The 21,920-nt window shown below is 44.3% G+C and overlaps 1 protein-coding gene across 2 annotated transcripts in view; it reads left to right on the top strand.

The window, feature by feature from the left end:
* The first annotated feature begins 5,880 nt into the window (after positions 1–5,880).
* LAMA4 (laminin subunit alpha 4) overlaps positions 5,881–21,920 on the top strand; it is a 110,916-nt gene continuing 94,876 nt past the window's right edge. For both annotated transcript variants that reach the window (XM_069974859.1, XM_069974858.1), the window contains exon 1: positions 5,881–6,614. In XM_069974859.1, the coding sequence (XP_069830960.1) occupies positions 6,381–6,614 (234 nt within the window). In that variant the 5' untranslated portion in view covers positions 5,881–6,380. The remainder of the gene's footprint in view (positions 6,615–21,920) is intronic.

Raw genomic sequence — 21,920 nt, 5'->3', positions numbered from 1 at the left:
CCCTTTTCAACAGTGAGCAATTGTAGGGCCGGCATCAGCACAGGGCTTACCCGGGCAAGAGCCAGGGCCCACAGCGCCTCTAGGGGCCCAGAGTTCTTATGTTCAGCCCGCTCACTGTAGAGAAGGGTGAGCGGGCTCAACATCAGAAGACACAAGAGAAATGAGCAGGACCTGTGAGTGTCCTGCACAGAGAGAGGGGGTGAAGGACCTGATCACATTCCCAGAAGGTCCTCAACCTTACAGTGTGGAGATCAGCCCGACAGGAAGGAAGGGAGAAGACTGAGCTGTAAATGCAGTGTGTCAGTCTGTCACTGTCAGTCATTCAGTGTCAGTCAGTCAGTATCTGATGATGGAGGGGCAGGAGGATGATAAAGGGGTAGTAATATGATGATGGAGGGGCAGGAGGATGAAGGGGGCAGTAGTATGATCATGGAGGAGTAGTAGGACGAAGTGGGTAGTAGTATGATGATGGAGGGGCAGGAGCATGAAGGGCATAGTAGTATGATGTAGGGCTGGGCGATTAATCGAATTAATTCGATTAATCGCCCAGACATTTAGAATCGATTTGATTTTTTGTGAAAATCGTAAATTCGATTTTCACAAAAAATCATTGCGGGCGGCGCGGTAAACTGTCGGGTCCGGAGAGAGTTGCAGGACGGCGCGGTGAGGTGCAGGGCCGGCAGTCAGGAGAGATGTGGTATCGGCGGCTCCAGCCTCTTCACAGAGCCGCGGCTGACCTCTCCCGCCCCTTACACGTTAGTGCCGCGCTGAGCTGCGTCCCGCTCTCTTCCTGTCACACGTGCAGGTCCTGTTCTGTGGAGGAGGCGGCAGGGATCGCAGCAGAAGGAGAGAACGTCGCTGCCCGCTGTACAGCTCCAGGACCCGCAGCGACGTTCTCTCCTTCTGCTGCGATCCCTGCCGCCTCCTCCACAGAACGGGACCTGCACGTGTGACAGGAAGAGAGCGGGACGCAGCTCAGCGCGGCACTAACGTGTAAGGGGCGGGAGAGGTCAGCCGCGGCTCTGTGAAGAGGCTGGAGCCGCCGGTACCACATCTCTCCTGACCGCCGGCCCTGCACCTCACCGCGCAGTCCTGACACTTTACCACGCCTGCCTAGTCCCCCTCAGCTGCCCCATACCCCCTCAGTGTCTCCTCAGCTGCCCCATACCCCCTCAGTGTCCCCTCAGCTGCCCCATACCCCCTCAGTGTCCCCTCAGCTGCCTCATACCCCCTCAGTGTCCCCTCAGCTGCCCCATACCCCCTCAGTGTCCCCTCAGCTGCCCCATACCGCCTCAGTGTCCTCTCAGCTGCCCCATTCCCCCTCAGTGTCCCCTCAGCTGCCCCATACCCCCTCAGTGTCCCCTCAGCTGCCCCATACCCCCTCAGCTGCCCCATACCCCCTCAGTGTCCCCTCAGCTGCCCCATACCCCTGAGTGACCCCCAGCCGGCTTCATATCCCTCAGTGACCCCCAGCCTGCCCCATACCCCTCAGTGACCCCCAGCCTGCCCCATACCCCTCAGTGACCCCCAGCCTGCCTCATACCCCTCAGTGACCCCCAGCCTGCCCCATACCCCTCAGTGTCCCCTCAGCTGCCCCATACCCCTCAGTGACCCCCAGCCTGCCCCATACCCCTCAGTGACCCCCAGCCTGCCTCATACCCCTCAGTGACCCCCAGCCTGCCCCATACCCCTCAGTGACCCTTAGCCTGCCCCATACCCCTCAGTGACCCCCAGCCTGCCCCATACCCCTCAGTGACCCCCAGCCTGCCCCATACCCCTCAGTGACCCCCAGCCTGCCTCATACCCCTCAGTGACCCCCAGCCTGCCCCATACCCCTCAGTGACCCCCAGCCTGCCCCATACCCACTCAGTGACCCCCAGTCCACCCCATACCCCCTCAGTAGTACTACTACACCCATCATCTATACCTGTACTACTACCACACTCATCTTTACCTGTACTATTACACCCCTTATCCACTATACCCTCACTACTACTCCCTACCTAGATGAAGGCACAAAGAAGATCGCCTATACTATATGGGGGCACAGAGTACATAGGGCACATATTTGGGAAAACTACTTATATGGGGCACACAATGTGTTTGTCTACTACATGGGGGCACAGGAGGAGCACTGTTACACTGGGAAACAATATAGTTGTCTCAAACGTCAATAAAATCGTATCTGATGCTGCAGGGAGAAAAATGTCCTATTTATTTAGCAAAAACAAAAAAATCGAGATTTAAATCGAGAATCGTCCAAAATTTTTTAAAAATCGAGATTTTATTTTTTGGCCATATCGCCCAGCCCTAGTATGATGATATGGGGCGCAGCTGCATCATATGGGTACAAACTACCAGTATCTACAGTCAGTTAGTAGAGTGCTATGTCTGAGTCTCAGCCTGCTCTGAGCGGGGTGTGTAATATACTGGGGACCTGAAACTGGGGTGTGTAATATACAGGGGACCTAATACTGGGGAGTGAAATATACTTGGGACCTAATACTGGGGTGTGTAATATACTGGGGACCTAATACTGGAGTGTGCAATGCTCCTTTTGTATTGTTATGACTGTAAATTGTAACTGGAAAATTCTGAACCCATACCCATGATAGGTCACACCCCACCGAGGCCACACTCACAATAAGCCACACCCCTAAAGTGTCTCTGGAAAAAAAAAATTCAAATGTTGGCAACTATGGTTTTCTACCTGTCTGCATCTTCAGTTGAAAGTGGTGCTCACATGGGTCAAGGGGTGGCCTCTTACTCTTTATACCCTGTTATGTTTGCCCCCCCTGCAACCACAATGATTCTACATATAAATGTCATCTAGATGTCAAATGACACTAAACTGTAGCTTGTAGTTTTTATACAGTAATCTACCTCTATTACAGAATGCACAGCTGATGCACAGGTTTTCAGTTTTGCAAACCTTAATACATTTTATGCGTGAACTGTGGAAGTATACATTTCCATATAAGCCATTAATAAAAGTGATATAAAGGTTACATTCCATGTACTGTATGAGCCTACAGTAAGAAGCAATGGTCAGCCTTGGGCAATGCAGTCTCCTTCATACACTACCAGCCTTGTTCCTGTTGCTTCACAAAGCATTTCTTTAAGGAGAAAACAGAACAGTCTTTGTAAACAGAGGTTCACATTTCTGAAATGATGAAGTAACATTTAGGCACAGACTGGTGTACAGGATTATACATGCCAAAAAGCACAGACTAGGCAAGGCTGATATGTCGTATTCTAATGCTGTATATAAACTAGTAGTAATACAGACTACACTACTAAAGGGCATTATGTAACCTAAACCTATTTATAAACTATGCCTTGTTGGCCAAAATTGATGTGCACCTGTCATAAAAAAAAAAATCATCAGGGGGTTGTGATCACAACCAGTTTTAAAATATACTCTTTATTTTTAAGTGTTTTTTTTTTAAGTTTTCTATGCTATACATAAAGCCAAACTGTGGTCTATGCTCCCTCCCTGTCAATACTTGGTCTTTTCTCAAAGAGACCAAAACAGGTAGTCCCAGTCCCATGTGCGTTCACATAGGGAAGGAAAGACACTATAATGCAGGTTGTATATGAACTGAGGGCAATTAACTTAGGCTAATTATGTTATAAACTTTTATTAATTATATTAACAGCTATGCAGCTTAGCAGGAGATAATGCTCCTTGTTACACAACTATTTAGTCAGTATAATATCTGTGTGGTTACAGAGGTTTTGATCCTGTCTGACAGGAGAGCTGACCATACAATGCAAGCACCCTCAGGATTCTATGCTACTGAATTTGGATGCGCAGAAGCTTTAAACAATCCCAGTGAAGACTTTTCCCGCTTTGTGCAGGCTCAGTAATGGCTGTTAATCATTACAAAGCCATCAAGCATAAAAAGAACCGCAGCACCCATGCTCTTTGGGCCACAAGCAGCTTGGTTCATCCGGACCATGGATTCCACACGGCCAAACAATACTTTAAACCACAGGAGAGGATGACAGCATCAGTCAGGGTTTAAAAAAGTTCTTTATTCTTCCATTTTAAAATAAGCTACGTTTCAACAAAATGTCTTTTTCAACAAAACAACATTTTGTCGAAATGTCACTGCTGTTATTTATTTTAGAATGGAAGAATAAAGACTGTTCTTATTCCCGGTGTGATGATGTCATCCTCTCCTGTGTTTTCAATACCAAGCCATGTGTGTGAGAGTGCAAAGGACTGGGACTTCCTGCATTTGGTCTCTTTTTCTCAACAGACAGGAGGGGAGCATGGAGCACATTTGACAGGAAGGGAGACACCTAGTGGCCATATGTGTAACATTGCTTTAAACATAGAAACTTAAAGGGGTATTCCCCCCAAAATCATTTTTGCATTAATACGTTGCCCACCTGTAGCTTTCCATCTTTCCAATATAAAGTTATAACGGATTCTGCACAGTTTTGCTGTTATCTAGGTGCCCCCAGCCCCACGGATTGCATAGAATCATCAGCTCTCAGTCCACTCCGACACGCTCCCTGCTGCTGGCCCGCACCCTCCGAGACGGCATCACGTGTCCTCAGTCTCTTCAATGGGCTGGGTTAGCGCTTCTAACCAAGCCAATCTGAAGTGATGGAGGACACTGACAGGGGATGGCTTCTGTAAGAGAGGGAGACAGTGATCAGTGCAGCTGTCACTGTCTCCCTTTCTAACAGCAGCCACCCCTGTCACCCCCTGACTGTGCCCCCTCACTCGTGTCGGCGCTTACTGGCGGCAACCTATCCCCCCCCCCAGCTGCGGCGCTTACGGGCAACCGCCCTCCGGCCCCCCACCAACCCGCTGGCATCATTTGCGGCACCGGCGCACTCCCCCCGTTATGGTTGTGCACAGACACAGTGCACAGGTCCCTCACTGCACCCCTGTCATCAGCGGCTCACACGCGGCGGGGTATACATGCGGCACCCCGAGCCCCCCCCCCCCGTGAGGGTCGCGTGTGACAGAGGTGCCGCGGGACTCAGGGAGCGTGCTAGTGTCATCCACTGCTCACCCCCGTGTCACCCGCGCATACCGGCGGCTGCACCCCCCCCGGAACTCGCCCGGCCCGCGCGCCCCCAGCATTCCCCCAACCCGCCCGCCTCGCCCCCCCCCCCCCCCCCCCGCCCGGTAACTCACCGACAGCGGCGGCACCCCCATCACCCGGAACTCGCCCGGCCCACGCGCCCCCAGCATTCACCTCTGTATCACTGGCTCAACTGCTATATCTGGTGGATATCAGCCCTGCTACATCATGTACCAATCAGACATTAGCATTGCATGATGGGAGATGTAGTTTTCTGGCCAGCGCCATGTTGGATATAGATCGGCTTTTTAAAAAACTTGTAACTATGGAACGGAAGCAGCTAGAAAGACGGGAGATGGCTCAAAATACTCAGGGGGACTTGGTGAGTAAGACCAGCTAGGTTTGGGACCATTTTATTTTTTTTGCTCTTGGGGGGAATACCCCTTTAAAAAAAAAAAAAAAAAAGAGTATATTGCAAAACTGCTTGCGATCATAACTAAATGACAAAATTGCAACAGTGCCTCTTTAAAGGGGAGAAGCATATGTTCAGAGCTCTGCATAAGACATATAAGCAGAGATAGATGAGAGAGAGATGCAGCACTCCAACTAATACTGTACTACGCCAGGTAACTTTTGCTAAATTGGACACTTTACATTACTGGATATGCTGCTTTACTAGTAGATCGATAGAATAAAAACATAACCGCCTACCATTGTTATAAGCAAAACGTCATTGCATGCAAACGCAGCGCTCAGACCCACTAATTCTTTATCTGGATGTCAGACTGACCGTGAAGAAGAGAATCTGGCCATGTCCGCCCAGCCTTACATGGCTATAATCTCCACTCCTATAGTGTGCAAGTGTGAATGATAGTTTGACAGGCTCCAATCTCTATGTGAGATAAGCCTGGCAGCCTGGGAAATGGCTAACATGACTTCATTTCTGCTTCCCTCTGATCATGTCCAGTGGGCAGCCAGGCACAGCTCCAGAGGGAGGGTCTAACATTGAAGGTAAACTTCATTGCAGAGAGTGAAACACAACTGTACAGTGTATCCTGTATCCTGACACACAGAAGATAGGGTGTCTCCAAAGTCTGCGGAGCACAACACCCTGCTGTAAGAAATCTCATACAGATTAGTGCATGCCAGTCTCCGGGGGACAGTACTACGAAGAACGAGAATGTTTCCTTGTCTGTGAGCGAGAAAGCAGCTAGCCATTGGAGAGCCTTCTATGCTGCACATCTGGAAAGCAAAGCCGCAGCACAAGTCTAAATGTTGGACGCTGGACAGGAGTAAGGAGGGTGTGTGTCTGAACTTGGACTTGGATCTTGTAGAATGAGAAATATTTCAGAATTTAAGAAAAGAATGGCGTGTATGTTCCAGAAGTGGCATGTCTGTGTGCTGCTCACTGTCCTAGCATGCCTGCACCCTTGTCAGGCATCATTTGAAGGGAGCGCTTTTCACTTTGAGGCTGAAGGGAGCACATCTGCCATCAACAGCAAGCAAGACTCCAATGTTATAGTCATCCAGCAATCTTACATCCCTGCCAGGCTGATCCCATTATCCCAGGTAACAAGCCGCCTTATTGTCTTATCTTCTTAGGTTTATTAAGAGAATTAATGCAAATCATTGGAAGTTACCAAAAATGTCTATTTTTTCCATGTAACAGAACATATAGGACAGGGAACATATTTATATGAGAATAGCAAAGAATAAACTGCGCTTCCATTGGTTAAGACTTGCCTACTTGAGAACATGCCCAGAGAGGAATTCTACACAAACATTAGTTTATCCTAAAAAGGATGTAGACTGGGAACTTGACCTTTAGAGGGGTACTCTGGAATTTTTTTTAACTGGTGTCAGAAAGTTATACACATTTGTATAAGAAAATCCCGTCTTCCAGTACTTATCAGGTGCTGTTTGTCCTGCAGGAGGTGGGGTATTCTTTCCAGTCTGACACAGTGCTCTCTGCTGCCACCTCTGTCTGTGACATGAACTGTCCAATGCAGGAGAGGTTTTCTATGAGGATTTTTCTACTGCTCAACAGTTTCTGAACTGTCAGACTGGAAAAAATACAAAGCTTTAACTTAGCAAATAACTTTTGCTAAATATATTATCAACTCATGCTTACTAGGAGACAATGCTATTTGTTATCTAACAATAGTATAATGTCAGTGTGTGGTTACAAAGGTTTTGGTGCTGTGTGACAGGAGAGCTGACCATACAATGCGAGCACTTTCAGGATTCTCTGCTACTGAATATAGATGTGCAGAAGCTCTATACATGCACAGTGAAAACTATTCCTGCTCTGTGCAGGTTAAGTAATGGCTGTCAATCAATATCAAGCCATCAAGCATAAAAAGAATTGCAGCACCCATGCTCTCTGGGCCACAAGCAGCTTCCAAGTAGATGCAGAATTCATCCAGACCGTAGAAATAATACACCGCTTCCTGCAGAACATACAGCAAGTGATAAGTACTAGAAGACTTAATTTTTAATAGAAGTAATTTACAAATCTATACAACAATCCAACACCAGTTGATTTGAAAACGATATATCCCAGTGAGATTCAGGCAGTAGCTACTGACATATGTAGCTCACAGAGCATTGCCTAGACTAGGTACAGGTGTATCCATTTCTGAGCAGAGACCCAGACTAGTCATGTATTGGTTTGCAGCAGGTGAATGCAAATTGTAATCTCATAACTCTCCACCTTACATAGCTACATCTCTGAGGGTGTCTTGAGCTGTTTCTCTATACTCATATTAAAGTAATATAATATATGATATTGTATATTATTACTATTGCTACCTCCTAAGTTCATAAAGAAATGGAATGCTATAGTATCTGCCATTTTTAAGTGTGAAGCAACTTCAGGGGGTTCACATTGAGTTAAACAAACTGTGCATGCGACCACCTTGAATTATATGCGTCACTGATTAACTTATAGAGCTAAAACTTTTTGTTCTAATATGTGTTATTCCTGCAATGTCCTATAGTACATAAAGGAAAAATAACACCACAAGCAGAAAGATGCACAGTCATAGAAATGTATTAAAGCAGTTAGTAAATTAGAGGCCCCTTCTAGGCCAAATAGAGAAAAAAGTAAAAGCTGCTGCCTAGCAGTATTGTACACATTAAACAAGGGTGTAAATGAGCACTCGGCTAGATGGGGCTTCTCAGACATAACCTTTTTATTTCAAAGGCCCACGTGCATCTGCCTACCCCATTTGATTCGACAACTACTGGCAGAGATAGGCTGGACTCTTCTGGGCTCTTGCCATGTTTGGAAAGACCCCCTGGGCACTTAAGCCTCATTTACATATTCGGACAATGGCTTGTATTGAATTATTAAAATAAAAATAGGTATCGCTACTGTGGCCACCCCTATCTAGCCATGGGCTTATTTACACCCTACTTTTCCCCCTAATGGGTGAGATGCTGAATTATGGCTTGGGGGCCTATTCCACAGGAGCGATAATTGGCCGAATCGGCCTGATTCGTCCGATTATTGCTAGGTGGAATAGAGAGAACGGTAAGCTGATGATCGTGTCATCGGCTGATCGTTCATTTAGGTTCAAACCTAAAATCGTCGTTCGCCACCCGCACATCGCTACGGTGGAATAGCGGTGCATGGCGGCGACCAACGATCCAAGCAGCATACATTACCTAGCAGGGCTTCTCCTGCGCTCCGTCTTCCTCCTGGGTCCCGCGGCGCAGCATTAACTCCGGAGTGGCCTGATTGGCTGAGCGGTCTGACAGTTCAGTCAGGCCGCACCGAGGCTGATGCTGCGCCGTGGGACCCGGGAGGAAGACGGAGCGCAGGAGAAGCACTGCTAGGTAATGTATGCTGCAAAGGCTGAACGGACATCGGTAACAATGTCCCTGCAGCCCTCACTAAACGATCATCGGGCTGTGGAATAGGCCCAGTAAACAAGCGCCAATCTAGCAGATCGGCGCTCGTTTACATCGTTGCTCGGCCCGTGAAATAGGGCCCTTAGGCAAAAATGGTCTTTAGGCCTCTACAATTAAACATTCAGCCATGTTCAGCAATCAGAGGGGTCTCAGTACCCAGACCTGCACAGATCAAAATTCTTCTCACTGTGCCACGTCATAAGTTAGTTGAACGTTTACCTTTCATCACATATAAAAAATAAAAACAGCAAATATATAGTTCATGCTTGCATTGTATGATGTCCATCTTCATTTTAATATTGCTTCTGCAGGGGCCCCTTTAGGGCCCCATTACGCTTCTCATGAACCTGCATTTCACTTTAAGCTGATCGGAAGGCCTTTTCTTTTTAATAAATGTCATTTTCCTAAGGCCAAAAGATCAGTTAGTTTACCCTGCTGCAGCAGTATACAGGGGCGTGTAGAGGGGCGTGTCTGGCTGCTGACCAATCAGCATTAATCTATACTAGATCAATTTGTGCAGAGCAGAGGAACGACTAACATCACTTCCTGTGTTTGGTCTCTTTTCTGCTGTTACTAAAGACCAAATGGCCTTAGTGACGGAGCCTCAACTGCAGTGTTCCAGTGTAAGGTCAATTAGTGGCCGAATTTATAGCATTGTATTCCATATAGGCAGTAAACAGAAAGTAAAATAAATTAAGTAAATTGCAAAGATGTAGTATATGACCTCCCCTGCTGATTAAACATTATTTATTGGTACGAACAGTGCCCATTTAAAGTTTACGTACACTTTAGCCATTCTACCCCGTCATTGTATGGGACATAAATAGCGATAATAATTGCCTAAGAATTATAGCTACAGGTTCCATGTGAAAGCTAACAAGTGACCAATTTTTTTTTATTATTATTATTATTATTATTATTATTATTATTATTAATAATTTTAAGTTTATTACATACAGGGCCTCTCTCACCTGTGTTCTGAATGTGGTATTGTAGCTCTCTGTTCAAATAAAACTACTCTAATACTAGATGAAGCACATAAATGAGAGCCATGTTGCAATAGGGTAGGTTACATTAAGTGAAAATCGAGAAAACCTTTAAAGCGTTACTGTCATTTTGAATATCTTTTCGAATCTGAGAGAGTCAATCAAATCAGACTCTTCTGCTTCATTATAGTCTATGAGGTGAAAGAGTGGGATCTTTGGCCAGCCGGGGAGTGGAGCGCATTGGCTTTCCTTTTTCTCCTGCGGCAGATCTCCAGATCGCAGTTAGACCCACTGTGATAATTTTGACACGTCAGGTGACTAGAGGTGAGAGCATGCTCTAGTCCAATCATTTGGGATTTGATTATCGGTGGATGAAGGAGTTGGATGCAGCCCTAGAGAGTCTGGGAAAACATTGATGCAGCCATAAGCCATAGACTGTATCCATGTTTTCCTGGACTCCCTGGGGCTGCAACGGTATTCAAATGCCAAATGATCTGACTCGAGCTTGCTTGAGTTGCGCCCATGTAATAAGTAATTTGAAATTATAGTAAGTGTGTGAATTAATACCACCACACAATATTCAAATAAAAGCCCTAATTTGACTTCCAACAATGCACATGCTGCTTGCCCAGGTGAGGTTAAAGTGAATATACCATCAGGCACAGTTGCTTTAAGTGCTGCACACGAATAGAACAGCACCAGGGTGGGGAAGCCGGTGCCGCGGTCCTTTTTTGAACCACCTGTGCAGAGTTCCACTCTATTACTGAGACCCGGCCCGGGCTGAAGCACCGGAGGTGGGCCGGCCCAGGCTGAAGCACCGGAGGTGGGCCGGCCCACCCTCAGTGGGAGGAAACACCCGCCCCTCTATGATGCAGCTCCATTCATTCCAATAGAGTGGGGTCCAGTGCTAAAACCACCACCAATTTCTTTTCACCGTTTTCTACACCAGACTTTTTTTCTTACAGAATTGTTCGATGGAATAACAAATTACAATCTACGTAAGGTATAGTTGTCAGTAAAATAAAGCAAGAAAATTCCAAGATATGTGGTATAGTATATACAGTATATATATATAAACATGGTGGAAAGAGTAATTTTCGTATGCTTTTGTCTAGATGTTACCACAAGCCTAATAATAAAAGATAATAAAAGTGAGATATATAATGTAGGGGAAGGATGCCCAAAGACTGAGATATTTTCAGATACTAAAATAGATGCAGCTATTTGACATGCTGCTATAGCACATACGTTTCAAAGCTGGACTTAAATGTTATCCCTGTCTGGTTTGTAGAGTGTGAAATAGCATTGAATACATCTGGAGATACATACTCAATGCCCTCCTTAGAAATGTGAGGCAGCAGTGTAAAAAACCAGATCTGCAACGTGGCTCGTTGGTCATGGTTTCAATCATTAACACACACTGGAGTATTTCCCACCGATTGTTCAAGGGCTTATAATAGGTCGGTTAACTCCATGAGTGTAACTCTTCCTGTTAACCTGTTCAGCTTCAGGGACACTGTTGACTTACTGTAAAAATCTGATTATTCTATTACTTGCCCAATGACCACTACATTGTCCTTATTTTATAATTGAACGTAAAAAGAGATTATGAAGATGGAAAGGAAACAAAATCAGAAAATAAAATGTATACCTGGTATGGGCGGGTATGGATTTGTGTTCAAATGTTCACCATTTAATGGATTATGGGTGGGTTCACACATACCGAAACATACAGTTGATTTCACGCTGCAAGTTTGTGGATTTTTCATTCTGCTGCAAGTACTGTATGTAAACCCCGTCCCCCTTAACCCGCCGCAGCCCGGTGAATACTGTACCAGTCCGCGCTAAGGGTTGCTTCTGTGGCTCCCGACTCCCTGACGTCCCGTTCAGCCAATCAGTGGCTGCGACGGGACATTGCACTAATTGGCTGAGCGGGACACAAGGGAGCCAAAAGCCACAGAAGCAGGCCAGAGGACGGACCACTAAAGTAAAAAAACTAACAGTGCCAGGAATTGCAGCAGATTTCAATGAGATTCCGCTGAGATTACGGTATGTGGGAACCCACCCTTAGAATCAATCGGTCAGAAGGTTAATGTCCACACAGTACTAGAAATGTGTAACAGAATAGCCAAGTGGGTGTTACCAATTGGGGATGTGTCCTTACACTGTCCAACACTATCCAATCAGAGCTGACAGTGCCACACTATAGGCGTACGCCCTCAACTGGTAACCACTGAGTTATTCAGTCATACAGTTCTAGTAAGAAGAACAGAGAAGCACATCACAGAGCTATAAGAAAGGAGGACCACCTGGTTTGCACAAAACTCTGCAAAGGTACATCTTATGGGCGGACAGACGGACATATTTCTGAGGATCCCTCAGATTTCCTGGATTTACCGAGAGGCTTCTCTCACCCATAATATTATCCCTGTGTCCCCATGTATTAATAATACTACACCATTTGGATCCCTATTAAATAACAATGCCTAATGCTGCGTTTACACATAGAACGATTATCGTTCGAATTTTCACAATAACGATCGCATTTGAGTGACAATCGTTCCGTGTAAACACAGCAAACGATCAAGCGACGAGCGAGAAACCGTTCATTTTGATTTTTCAACAATGCAGATTATTAACCTCTCTGAACGGACTTTATCCCCGATAGAACAGACGGTGCTTTTAAAGGGTCTGTCTTTTGTACCAGTTACCCGATTTAATCCCTTTACCTGGGTAAAAGATCTAAACCTTTTTTCTCGGAAACTTCGATGGCATAAGTTCTTTAAACATGTGAACCGTAGAACCTGTACTGAGTTAGGGATATCACTTGATGAATTATCTGATGTTCAACAACTAGCAGACTTATATGAGGAGGGACAGAGAGAACCGGGTAGGGGACCATTTACAGACCTTCGCCCTAGGAGTACCAGATTGCCACCCTTAAATGAAACAGGACCAATTGATATCTTTTTACAGTTGGTGACCCAAGACTTAGAGCAACTTGAAATAGGCACACACACATCGACAAACATGTCCAACAGTGAAATGGAGGCTTTATTGTCTCTAGAGAAGGATGAGACAATCATTATCAAGCCTTCTGACAAGGGTGGCAATCTGGTAGTCCTCGACCATCAAAAATACAGGATTATGTGTTATACTATGCTTAACAATAAGGACTGTTATACTGTTTTACCAAAAGACCCTACTGATTTATTTTTGGGAGAATTAAGACACATCCTGGAAGGAGCCCTTAAGGACAATTTGATTGATAAGAACGAATTTCTTTATCTTTTGCCAAGATATCCTCAGCTTGCCACATTCTATGCTTTGCCAAAGGTGCATAAGGGTCTACACCCACTAAGGGGAAGACCGATTGTGTCTGGTATAGACTCAATCACTCAAAATATTAGTCAGTACATCGATAAGATCCTGAGAAGCTATGTTGAGAACCTGCCATCATATACTAGGGATAGCATGGATCTCCTCCGGAAAATAGAACATCTAGATGTGGACCCCGAGTCATACTTGGCAAGCATAGATGTGGAGGCTCTGTATAGCTCGATTCCCCATTCCGATGGCCTCAGAGCTGCAGAATATTATCTTAGGAAACGGGGACCGGTCTTTGAAAAACATAATGAGTTTGTACTCAGTCTCATCCAATATGTCCTTACTCATAATTATTTCCTTTATGATGGTAGAGTGTTCCACCAGCTCAGGGGGACTGCTATGGGGAGCCCTTGTGCCCCCACTTATGCAAATCTCCTCCTGGGCTGGTGGGAGGACATCATTGTCTTCCCTGAGGAACATAAATGGTGGATGGAGTTTGTTCCATTTTGGACCCGATACATCGATGATGTTTTGCTTATATGGACTGGCACCAGGGATGACTTCACCAGATTTATGGGTGAGCTGAATAACAACCAGATAGGATTGACTTTTACGAGTGAAATTAAGGAAAACTCCATCTGCTTCCTAGATTTACAACTGATTAAGACAGACCATGGCTTGGCGTCATCCCTGTATCGGAAACCTACGGCCTCCAATAACTTATTGCATTGGAGAAGCCATCACCCTTACTCGTTAAGGAGTGGGATTCCGAAGGGACAATTTCTGAGAGTAAGGCGAAATTGTACCCAAGATGGTGATTTCCGTAGTCAAGCAAAAACCCTACATAGGAGATTTCAAGATAGGGGCTATCCCCACCGAGTATTGAATCAGGCCTATACCAATGCACAACAAAAAAGTAGATCAGAACTAATGACACCTAAAAAGAAGGAAACCAATGACTCCCTGGTCAGGCTAATAGGCACCTTTGACAACCAAACAACAGAAGTACGTCATATCCTACAGAGATACTGGCCGATACTTAAGGCTGATCCAGACATTACAGAAGTGTTACATGACCACCCTAGTATCACATTCAGAAGAGGACGCAGCATTGGGGATCGCCTTGTCCATAGCCACTATAACCGTCCTCGACAACAAGGGACATGGCTTGACCGGCAGATACCAGGCTGTTTCAAATGTGGGAGATGTAGTGCATGTAAACATATTAAAAACACCAAGTTGTTTAAATCGGCTGTCACTAACAAAGAATATGCCATACGTGACTTTATTAACTGTAGAACGAAGGGAGTCATATATCAGGCCACATGTCCGTGCCCTCGCAATTATATAAGCAAAACTTTTAGAGAAATGAGAAGAAGGGTCTTGGAACATATGTGCGATATTGAAAATAGGAGAGACACCCCTCTAGCACAACATATGTTGCAGTGTCACCCCGAAACACCAAGAGACGTACAATTTATCGGTTTAGAATGGGTTAAACCATCCGTCAGGAAGGGGGATTGGGACAAAAAATTACTGTGCAAAGAATCCGAATGGATCTACAGGTTGAAGTCCCAGAGACCACTAGGCTTGAATGATAGACTTGACTTTATGTGTTTTATTTAAATATCTACTCTTTACTTCATACTCACTTCTCTAATTCATTCGCCTGATTTATCTACTTATGTACTTTTGCATGATTTTTTCCTTCTTTTTTTTTTTTTTTTTTTTTTTTTTTTTTTTCACTACTATTTTCTTTCTGCATAATTCCTCAGTGCTAGATAGAAAACCTATGCTCTGTGCACAAATAACCAATATAGAATCCCGAAACACTAGCCACTGCATATCAGCAAGTTGTCTTTTGCTAAGCAATTATATAATCTCTCTTATATTGTATAAGAAATAGACATCATTTTTATCAAATTAGGGTAATTTCCCTTGTATGCTACTAATTAGTGAATAGGTATAATGAAAAGCTGCCCGGACAGTTTTTTTTTTTTTTGGGACGATGGGTTAATTACAGTTGGACACATTAGCTGAGTAGGGAATGAATAGGATGATAGGGACAGGTTCCGGACGGGGTCGCCCTTTCTAGGGCGAGTGCTCCGTATTAGTTAGGCATTATAGGGATGACGTAGGGATTATATATAGTATAGGGATTTTTAGTTATGGATAGGTAGGCAGGGAACATTTCTATTAACCCTCCCATACTTACCCTCACTAACTATAGTGTATTATCCAATCTTACTATAAATCTTATCTTACATACTAACCTAATTAACCTCTGCTAACAGATGTATATGTGTGTATGTGTAGATATATGTGTACACATGTGTGTATCTGTCCGTGTGTATATATATATGTATATTCATCTTGCCTTTACGCTGGGCTTTTGGGACCTTCTTCCTGTAGATCCGGGATATTGAAAGGGTATATTGTAGAGATGTCTGCGAATCAGCTGTCCTTCACATACATGTGTATGGATATGAATAGATGCTCTCTACCTAGTACCCTGTATTCATAAATCCTGAATTTTCATAAATATTCATAAATCCTGAATTTTATCTTAGCGGTCCATCATTGGAGTGCAAGATGCGCTCTATCCTGCCCGAATACCTCCTCGGCTGGGAGTGGAGCGCAGAATGCGTTCCAATTCATGAATATGGATGAGATAGAGGCATCATGTGACAGGCGCCCGAATATGACGTCATTCTAACCAGCCAGGTTACTCCATGTGATGATGGAACGCTGAGTGCGGGTCAGCAAACGAGCCGGCGCGCTTGTAAAGAGTCTCCGCCCACACACTATTGCATCAGGATGGAGGAGGGGATTTGGTGTAACAACATGCATAGACGTGAGTCACGGCCTTTTTCCTCTCCCCCCTCTGGATCCCGCCCCGTCCCTTGATATCAGCTGGATAATTCCTCCCTCCCATCAGGTATATAAACCACCCATTGTGACCAGACTGCTGCCGGAATCACCATCTCGGGCACGTGGGGGACAGTGAGTGATCCCTTAGGGGACATGTGGTTCTGACCGTCTCGTTTGTGGTTATGCGACTATAATATAACTTGTGTGATATGCTTTGTGACATCAGATACCAATGACTGTTTGGTGGAAACTATGAAATAGTCTGGGAGTCATATATACAAGAAAGGTGTAGTAAGCCCTATGGGGTATCAGGGGAATTGATATAAGCATTGTCTTAAACCCCAACACATTTAGCTGAGTGAGACCTCTGTATCTGCAGGCTGCTACCCCGGCATCCTATAGACTCCCTCTGCCAGAAAAGTGTGTGTTTCATCCTGCACAATATGGTCTTTGACACACTATTACATTTATTCAGAATTCTTGTTGCACTTCTGTATATCGCCACACTGTCTTGACTAGGCGCTCCAAGTGTATATCGGGGGCCTACCTCCTGAGAGTGTAATATAAACTGCATGGACATCTGATTACAGACATCAGGAACCACATTGTTGCCCTTTATCTCACACCCCCATAACAGGTGTATACATGTATATTGCCCGGCTGGGCTCCTAATACATGGTAATCTATTACATCTGCATCTCTGTATCATTTATAGTTACTTTACTAATCTCTATAATGAATCATTGTATCATCTTATAGTCTTCTGATGATCCCAGAGTGACCTCTGGGTGAAACGCGTAAAGACAGAAATAAAGACAGAAATAGTAAGACAGAAATAGTACACTATTAGTGATTACCTTGTTTTACGTATCTATCAGTACCATTGAGTACGAGTAAAACAGGGTACCTGGAGATCTAATACTCCAGCATTGTTGTAACGTGCCCTTTTATATTTGGACATAATTTTGTGTTCTTGTTTTGCTGTTGTAGCTAGGTTGTTTATACAACACTTTTAAATGAATTATTAAAAGTTATATTTTAATACGTGATTCCGTGAGCCGATATAATTATTTCACGTATTTTTGACCAGTTTCTCTGCGTAATACATTGTACAACGCAGCTGTGAGTTTTTGATTTTTCAACATGTTCTCAAATCATCGTTCGTCATTAGCTAAAAATTAGCAGATCGCTTTGTGTAAACAGTCTTTCAAAGATTCACCCTATGTGAAAGATGGGCTTAAGCGATCTTAAAAACTATCGCAATAAAGATTTTTCTTACGATTTTTTTCTAACGATTTATTCATCTAAACGCTGATCCTTATAAAAAACCAAATCGTTGCTTCAAAATCGTTAAACGATCGATTGGGCGAATTATCTCTTTGTGTAAAGGCAGCATAATATTCTTGTACCTTCTTAGGCCCGTTCCCACGAAGAATGGAGCTGCACTCTCTCGCTTCAGGTCGCCTGTAGCTTATTAGCTGCTGGAACAGGATTCCTTGTCAATGTCAATTATTGATGTCACAGGATTGCACCAGCCAGTGTGGAGATCCTGTCCTGGCAACTCACAGGCTGCAGGCCCTTTGTGCCTGCAACCTACGAGAGTGAATGGTGGAGCAAGGTGCTCATAGCACTGAGACACTGGGCCAAAAACCCTTGTGCACCCTGATACTAAGTGCGAGCAAACTGCTTGGGCCACACTTTCTATATATAATGCATGTAATACATAAAATATTCTATATGATAGCTGGCAATTGGAGTATTTCCTATACATTGTCTAGGTGGCTTATGATAACAATGTTGGGTTGTCATGGTAGGCACACCTGATAGAGGATCTGTAATTTTCTCTCATTTTTCATTTCAGCAAACATTTTGCAGTATTGTTGATTTAAAAAAAAAGCAAAAAAAGATACAAAAAATAATAAATATATAAGGACAAACTAAAGGTCCATAGACACTACATTGGAAGACTGAATTTTCAGTTTTTCCCAGGGTTTAGATCATGAACTTGACTAATGTTTATGAAACTAATTCCTACTAAACCAATGCCGAATACCAGATATAAATAATTTATGTTTGAGGGTGTTGCTAAGTTTGCTTTCTTTTCCAAGTAAAAATGATTGCACTTACCATATGTTGCCCAGCATAAGACCAGGGTCACAAGGGCAAGCATGTTTTATTTCCTATGCTGGGTAAGTGAGTCCTTCAGATTAGTCATGTTATTTTCTTTGGTGGAAACGACACCATTAAATTTAGAGGGAGATCTAAACCACACATGTTTCACATTTAAGTGTATCAGTTTCTCACGGAGATATTAATGAGAATCAGCTGTCAGAGTACAAGTAATCATCCAGCATCCAATTAAAGAGAAGACAGCGGGCTTGGGATTTACTGCCCCGCATTGCTGGCTTCTACAAAGAAGGGGCCGCATTACATTTGTTTCTCATTTCCAATACCATTTGTAAGCAGCCATATCCTGTTTGTGTTACAGTCGTACAGTAAATACAATTGTTAATGTTGTACTTGATCTCTTACAGTGTCTAAATGTTTTTAGGCTGAAGATCTTTACAAAAAACGATCACTGTGTTGGCAGCAGATGTAGTTTATTAGATGGAGTGCGGACAGAAATGATGGCTGTAAACCACATATTCTTGTTTTTTCCCCCTCTATACTGGTTTCTGTAAAAGCACATTTCCATCCCCATGCTTGCAGAATGGGCAGACTCTTCCTTGTGTGATGTACAGCAGGAGCTGTGGTCTGTGCCAATTGGATGTCTCATCTCTGCTGCACCGCCAGCTTCCCCCCTCTACACTGCATTGCATCAGCTGCATCTCACTCCTCCAAACTCTCCCCTGCCTCTTAGATTTTTCTGAACTCCCAGTAGTGCAGTTTACCGTATTGTAATACACTTATAGTGCCATCTATGGCACTTCCGGGGATTCCATCCTTTACCCACATCAGAGGACCGCACACCTGCAGGATTTTTTCAGGGTATCCTGCGGTGGAAGAAGGAAGCTATCTACAGAGAGGGGGCTATTATATATAGGAGGAAGCTACAGAGAGGGGGCTATTCTATATTAGAGGAAGCTAAAGAGAGGGGGATATTCTATATAGGAGGAAGCTACAGAGAGGGGGCTATTCTATATAAGAGGAAGCTACAGAGAGGGGGCTATTCTATATAGGAAGAAGCTACAGAAAGAAGGCTATTGTACCCTACACAGAGGGGGCTATTCTGTATAGGGGATGCTACAGAGAGGGGGCTGTTCTACCCTACAAAGAGGGGGCTATTCTGTATAGAAGGAAGCTAAAGAGAGGGGGCTATTCTATATAGGGGATGCTACACAGAGGGAGCTATTCTATATAGGGGATGCTACAGAGAGGGGGCTATTCTATATAGGAGGAAGCTACAGAGAGGGGGCTAGTCTATATATGAGGAAGCTACAGAGAGGGGGCTATTCTATTGAGCAGGAAGCTACAGAGAGGGGGCTATTCTATATATGAGGAAGCTACAGAGAGGGGGCTATTCTATATAAGAGGAAGCTACAGAGAGGGGGCTATTCTATATAAGAGGAAGCTACAGAGAGGGGGCTATTCTATATATGAGGAAGCTACAGAGAGGGGGCTATTCTATTTAGGAGGAAGCTACAGAGAGGGGGCTATTCTATATAGGAGGAAGCTACAGAGAGGGGACTATTCTATATATGAGGAAGCTACAGAGAGGGGGCTATTCTATATAAGAGGAAGCTACAGAGAGGGGGCTATTCTATATATGAGGAAGCTACAGAGAGGGGGCTATTCTATATAAGAGGAAGCTACAGAGAGGGGGCTATTCTATATAAGAGGAAGCTACAGAGAGGGGGCTATTCTATATAAGAGGAAGCTACAGAGAGGGGGCTATTCTATATAGGAGGAAGCTACAGAGAGGGGGCTATTCTATATAGGAGGAAGCTACAGAGAGGGGGCTAATTTATATGGTTAATGGCCACAGAAAATCCCTGTGCAGCATTTATAGTTCACATAGCCGGAGGACATGTTATATAGCCCCCTCAGCCAGGATATTTGGTTAGCGGGCAGGGTTAGCTGGGGTGTAGTTAGTGAGGCGGGGGCAGGGCAAAAGGGGGCGTTGTTATCAGGGGGCCCACAATTTCTAAACAGCCCAGGGCCCATGGTACCCTTAATCCGCCCCTGGTAACAGTGTTGGCATAGTAGGGGGATTGGTTCCCTGCAAACTGATCATGGGGAGCAGATCAATTGTCAAGGCAGCCGGGGGCCTGTTCTAGGCCTCTGTAGCTGCATCCCTAATCTGCTTCATAGCCAAGAAGGGGCCTGCAATCAGCACATCAGTACAGTATTCACAATTACAGTACATTGGTAGGTTTTATTAAGTTTTACTAATGCTAACAACCAAATAACTTTTCATGTACATGGACAACGCCTTTAATGCCTGGAACTTTCCTTTTCATAGCAATAACAGTAAGGCTATGTTCACACTATGTATAAAACAACGACAGTTGTTTGACATGTTCCGGCCGCTGATATTACCATATCAGCCGCAGGAACATTATTTTATTTTTTTTTTAATTGTGGGCACATGTGGGTGTGCCTGCAATCCAATTAACCATTAAAGTCTATGCAATGTGTGGCCGTCAGAACGGCCATACATTGTTTGAACAGAGCAGAAACAAAAGCTGTTCCTGCATTGGTGGCCACAAATAATTGTCATGTCAGTTATTTTTGCCACCGTAGGGGAACAACGACCATTGTTCAATACAGTGTGTGAACAATTTCCATTGTTCCCTATAGAGTTCAATGCAGTGCATTATTTTAAGGCAAGAACGGTCGTTCTTGTCTTAAAAATATACACTGTGTGAACATAGCCTAAAACTGGCTTTCTATAGTGGAAGGCTAATGCAACTATAATACCACAATAAGGCAATATGGTTTGGCCAAATTATATATTAACTTCTGATGTTGGTTTTAAATGTAGCTGAATAGGCTTTCGTGTCAGCCGTGGGTGCGATGTGCAGCCATTTCTGTCTTTTTGGCTTGTGCATATAATACCACAAAGATATTAGTTCTTTAGCACCCGTAATACGAATGGCTTTGCAGAATATCTCAAACAGATAAGGAATGGAGACATAATGGAAGTTCAAGAGAATTCGTGGTCTATGTTTTCTAAACAAAAAGCTAAGAGTTTTAACCGTACAGGAATAACTAGCCGTGCTATTCATCAGTATGGGATGTTTCACAAGTAATTATTTTAGGTTGTTCCTAACAGATGTTATACAATAAATAAATGAGTCCCAGGTTCCCACAAATCCCATTGCTGTCAGAGTGTATGGAAATGAGGGCCAACATTTACATGAATTAATTACAGCGCCGGGATGTTTTCATTTTTCTTGATGTTTCTGAGATTGTAATAAACCGGTAAAACGTTAACATGTTTTTGGCTGGAATTTTCTAATGGTGATGATACATACCAATATATAGTTCAGGTACTGTTATATTGGAAGAATTATCAGCAGATTTAGCTAAGCAAAGAAAATAATCAGTGAATTGTTTCATCCATCATATTTAGTGGCCTGGTGGATGAGTGAATTGGCCAGAATGACTTAACACATCTATAACTAAGTTCAATTATCATACATCTTAAAGGGGTACTCCAGCGGAGGGGCACTTTTTTGCTGGGACCGGGGAGGAGGTGGTCGAGGGAAAAGATGTCCACTCACCTCCCCAGTTCCCGTCCACTTCCGGGTGTCTGACGCGGGCCCGAGACGTG

This window comes from Dendropsophus ebraccatus, chromosome 6 (assembly GCF_027789765.1).
Source record: "Dendropsophus ebraccatus isolate aDenEbr1 chromosome 6, aDenEbr1.pat, whole genome shotgun sequence".
Lineage (NCBI taxonomy): Eukaryota > Metazoa > Chordata > Amphibia > Anura > Hylidae > Dendropsophus > Dendropsophus ebraccatus.
Note: the sequence above shows the minus strand (reverse complement) of the source record. Positions and strands in the feature narration are given on the sequence as shown.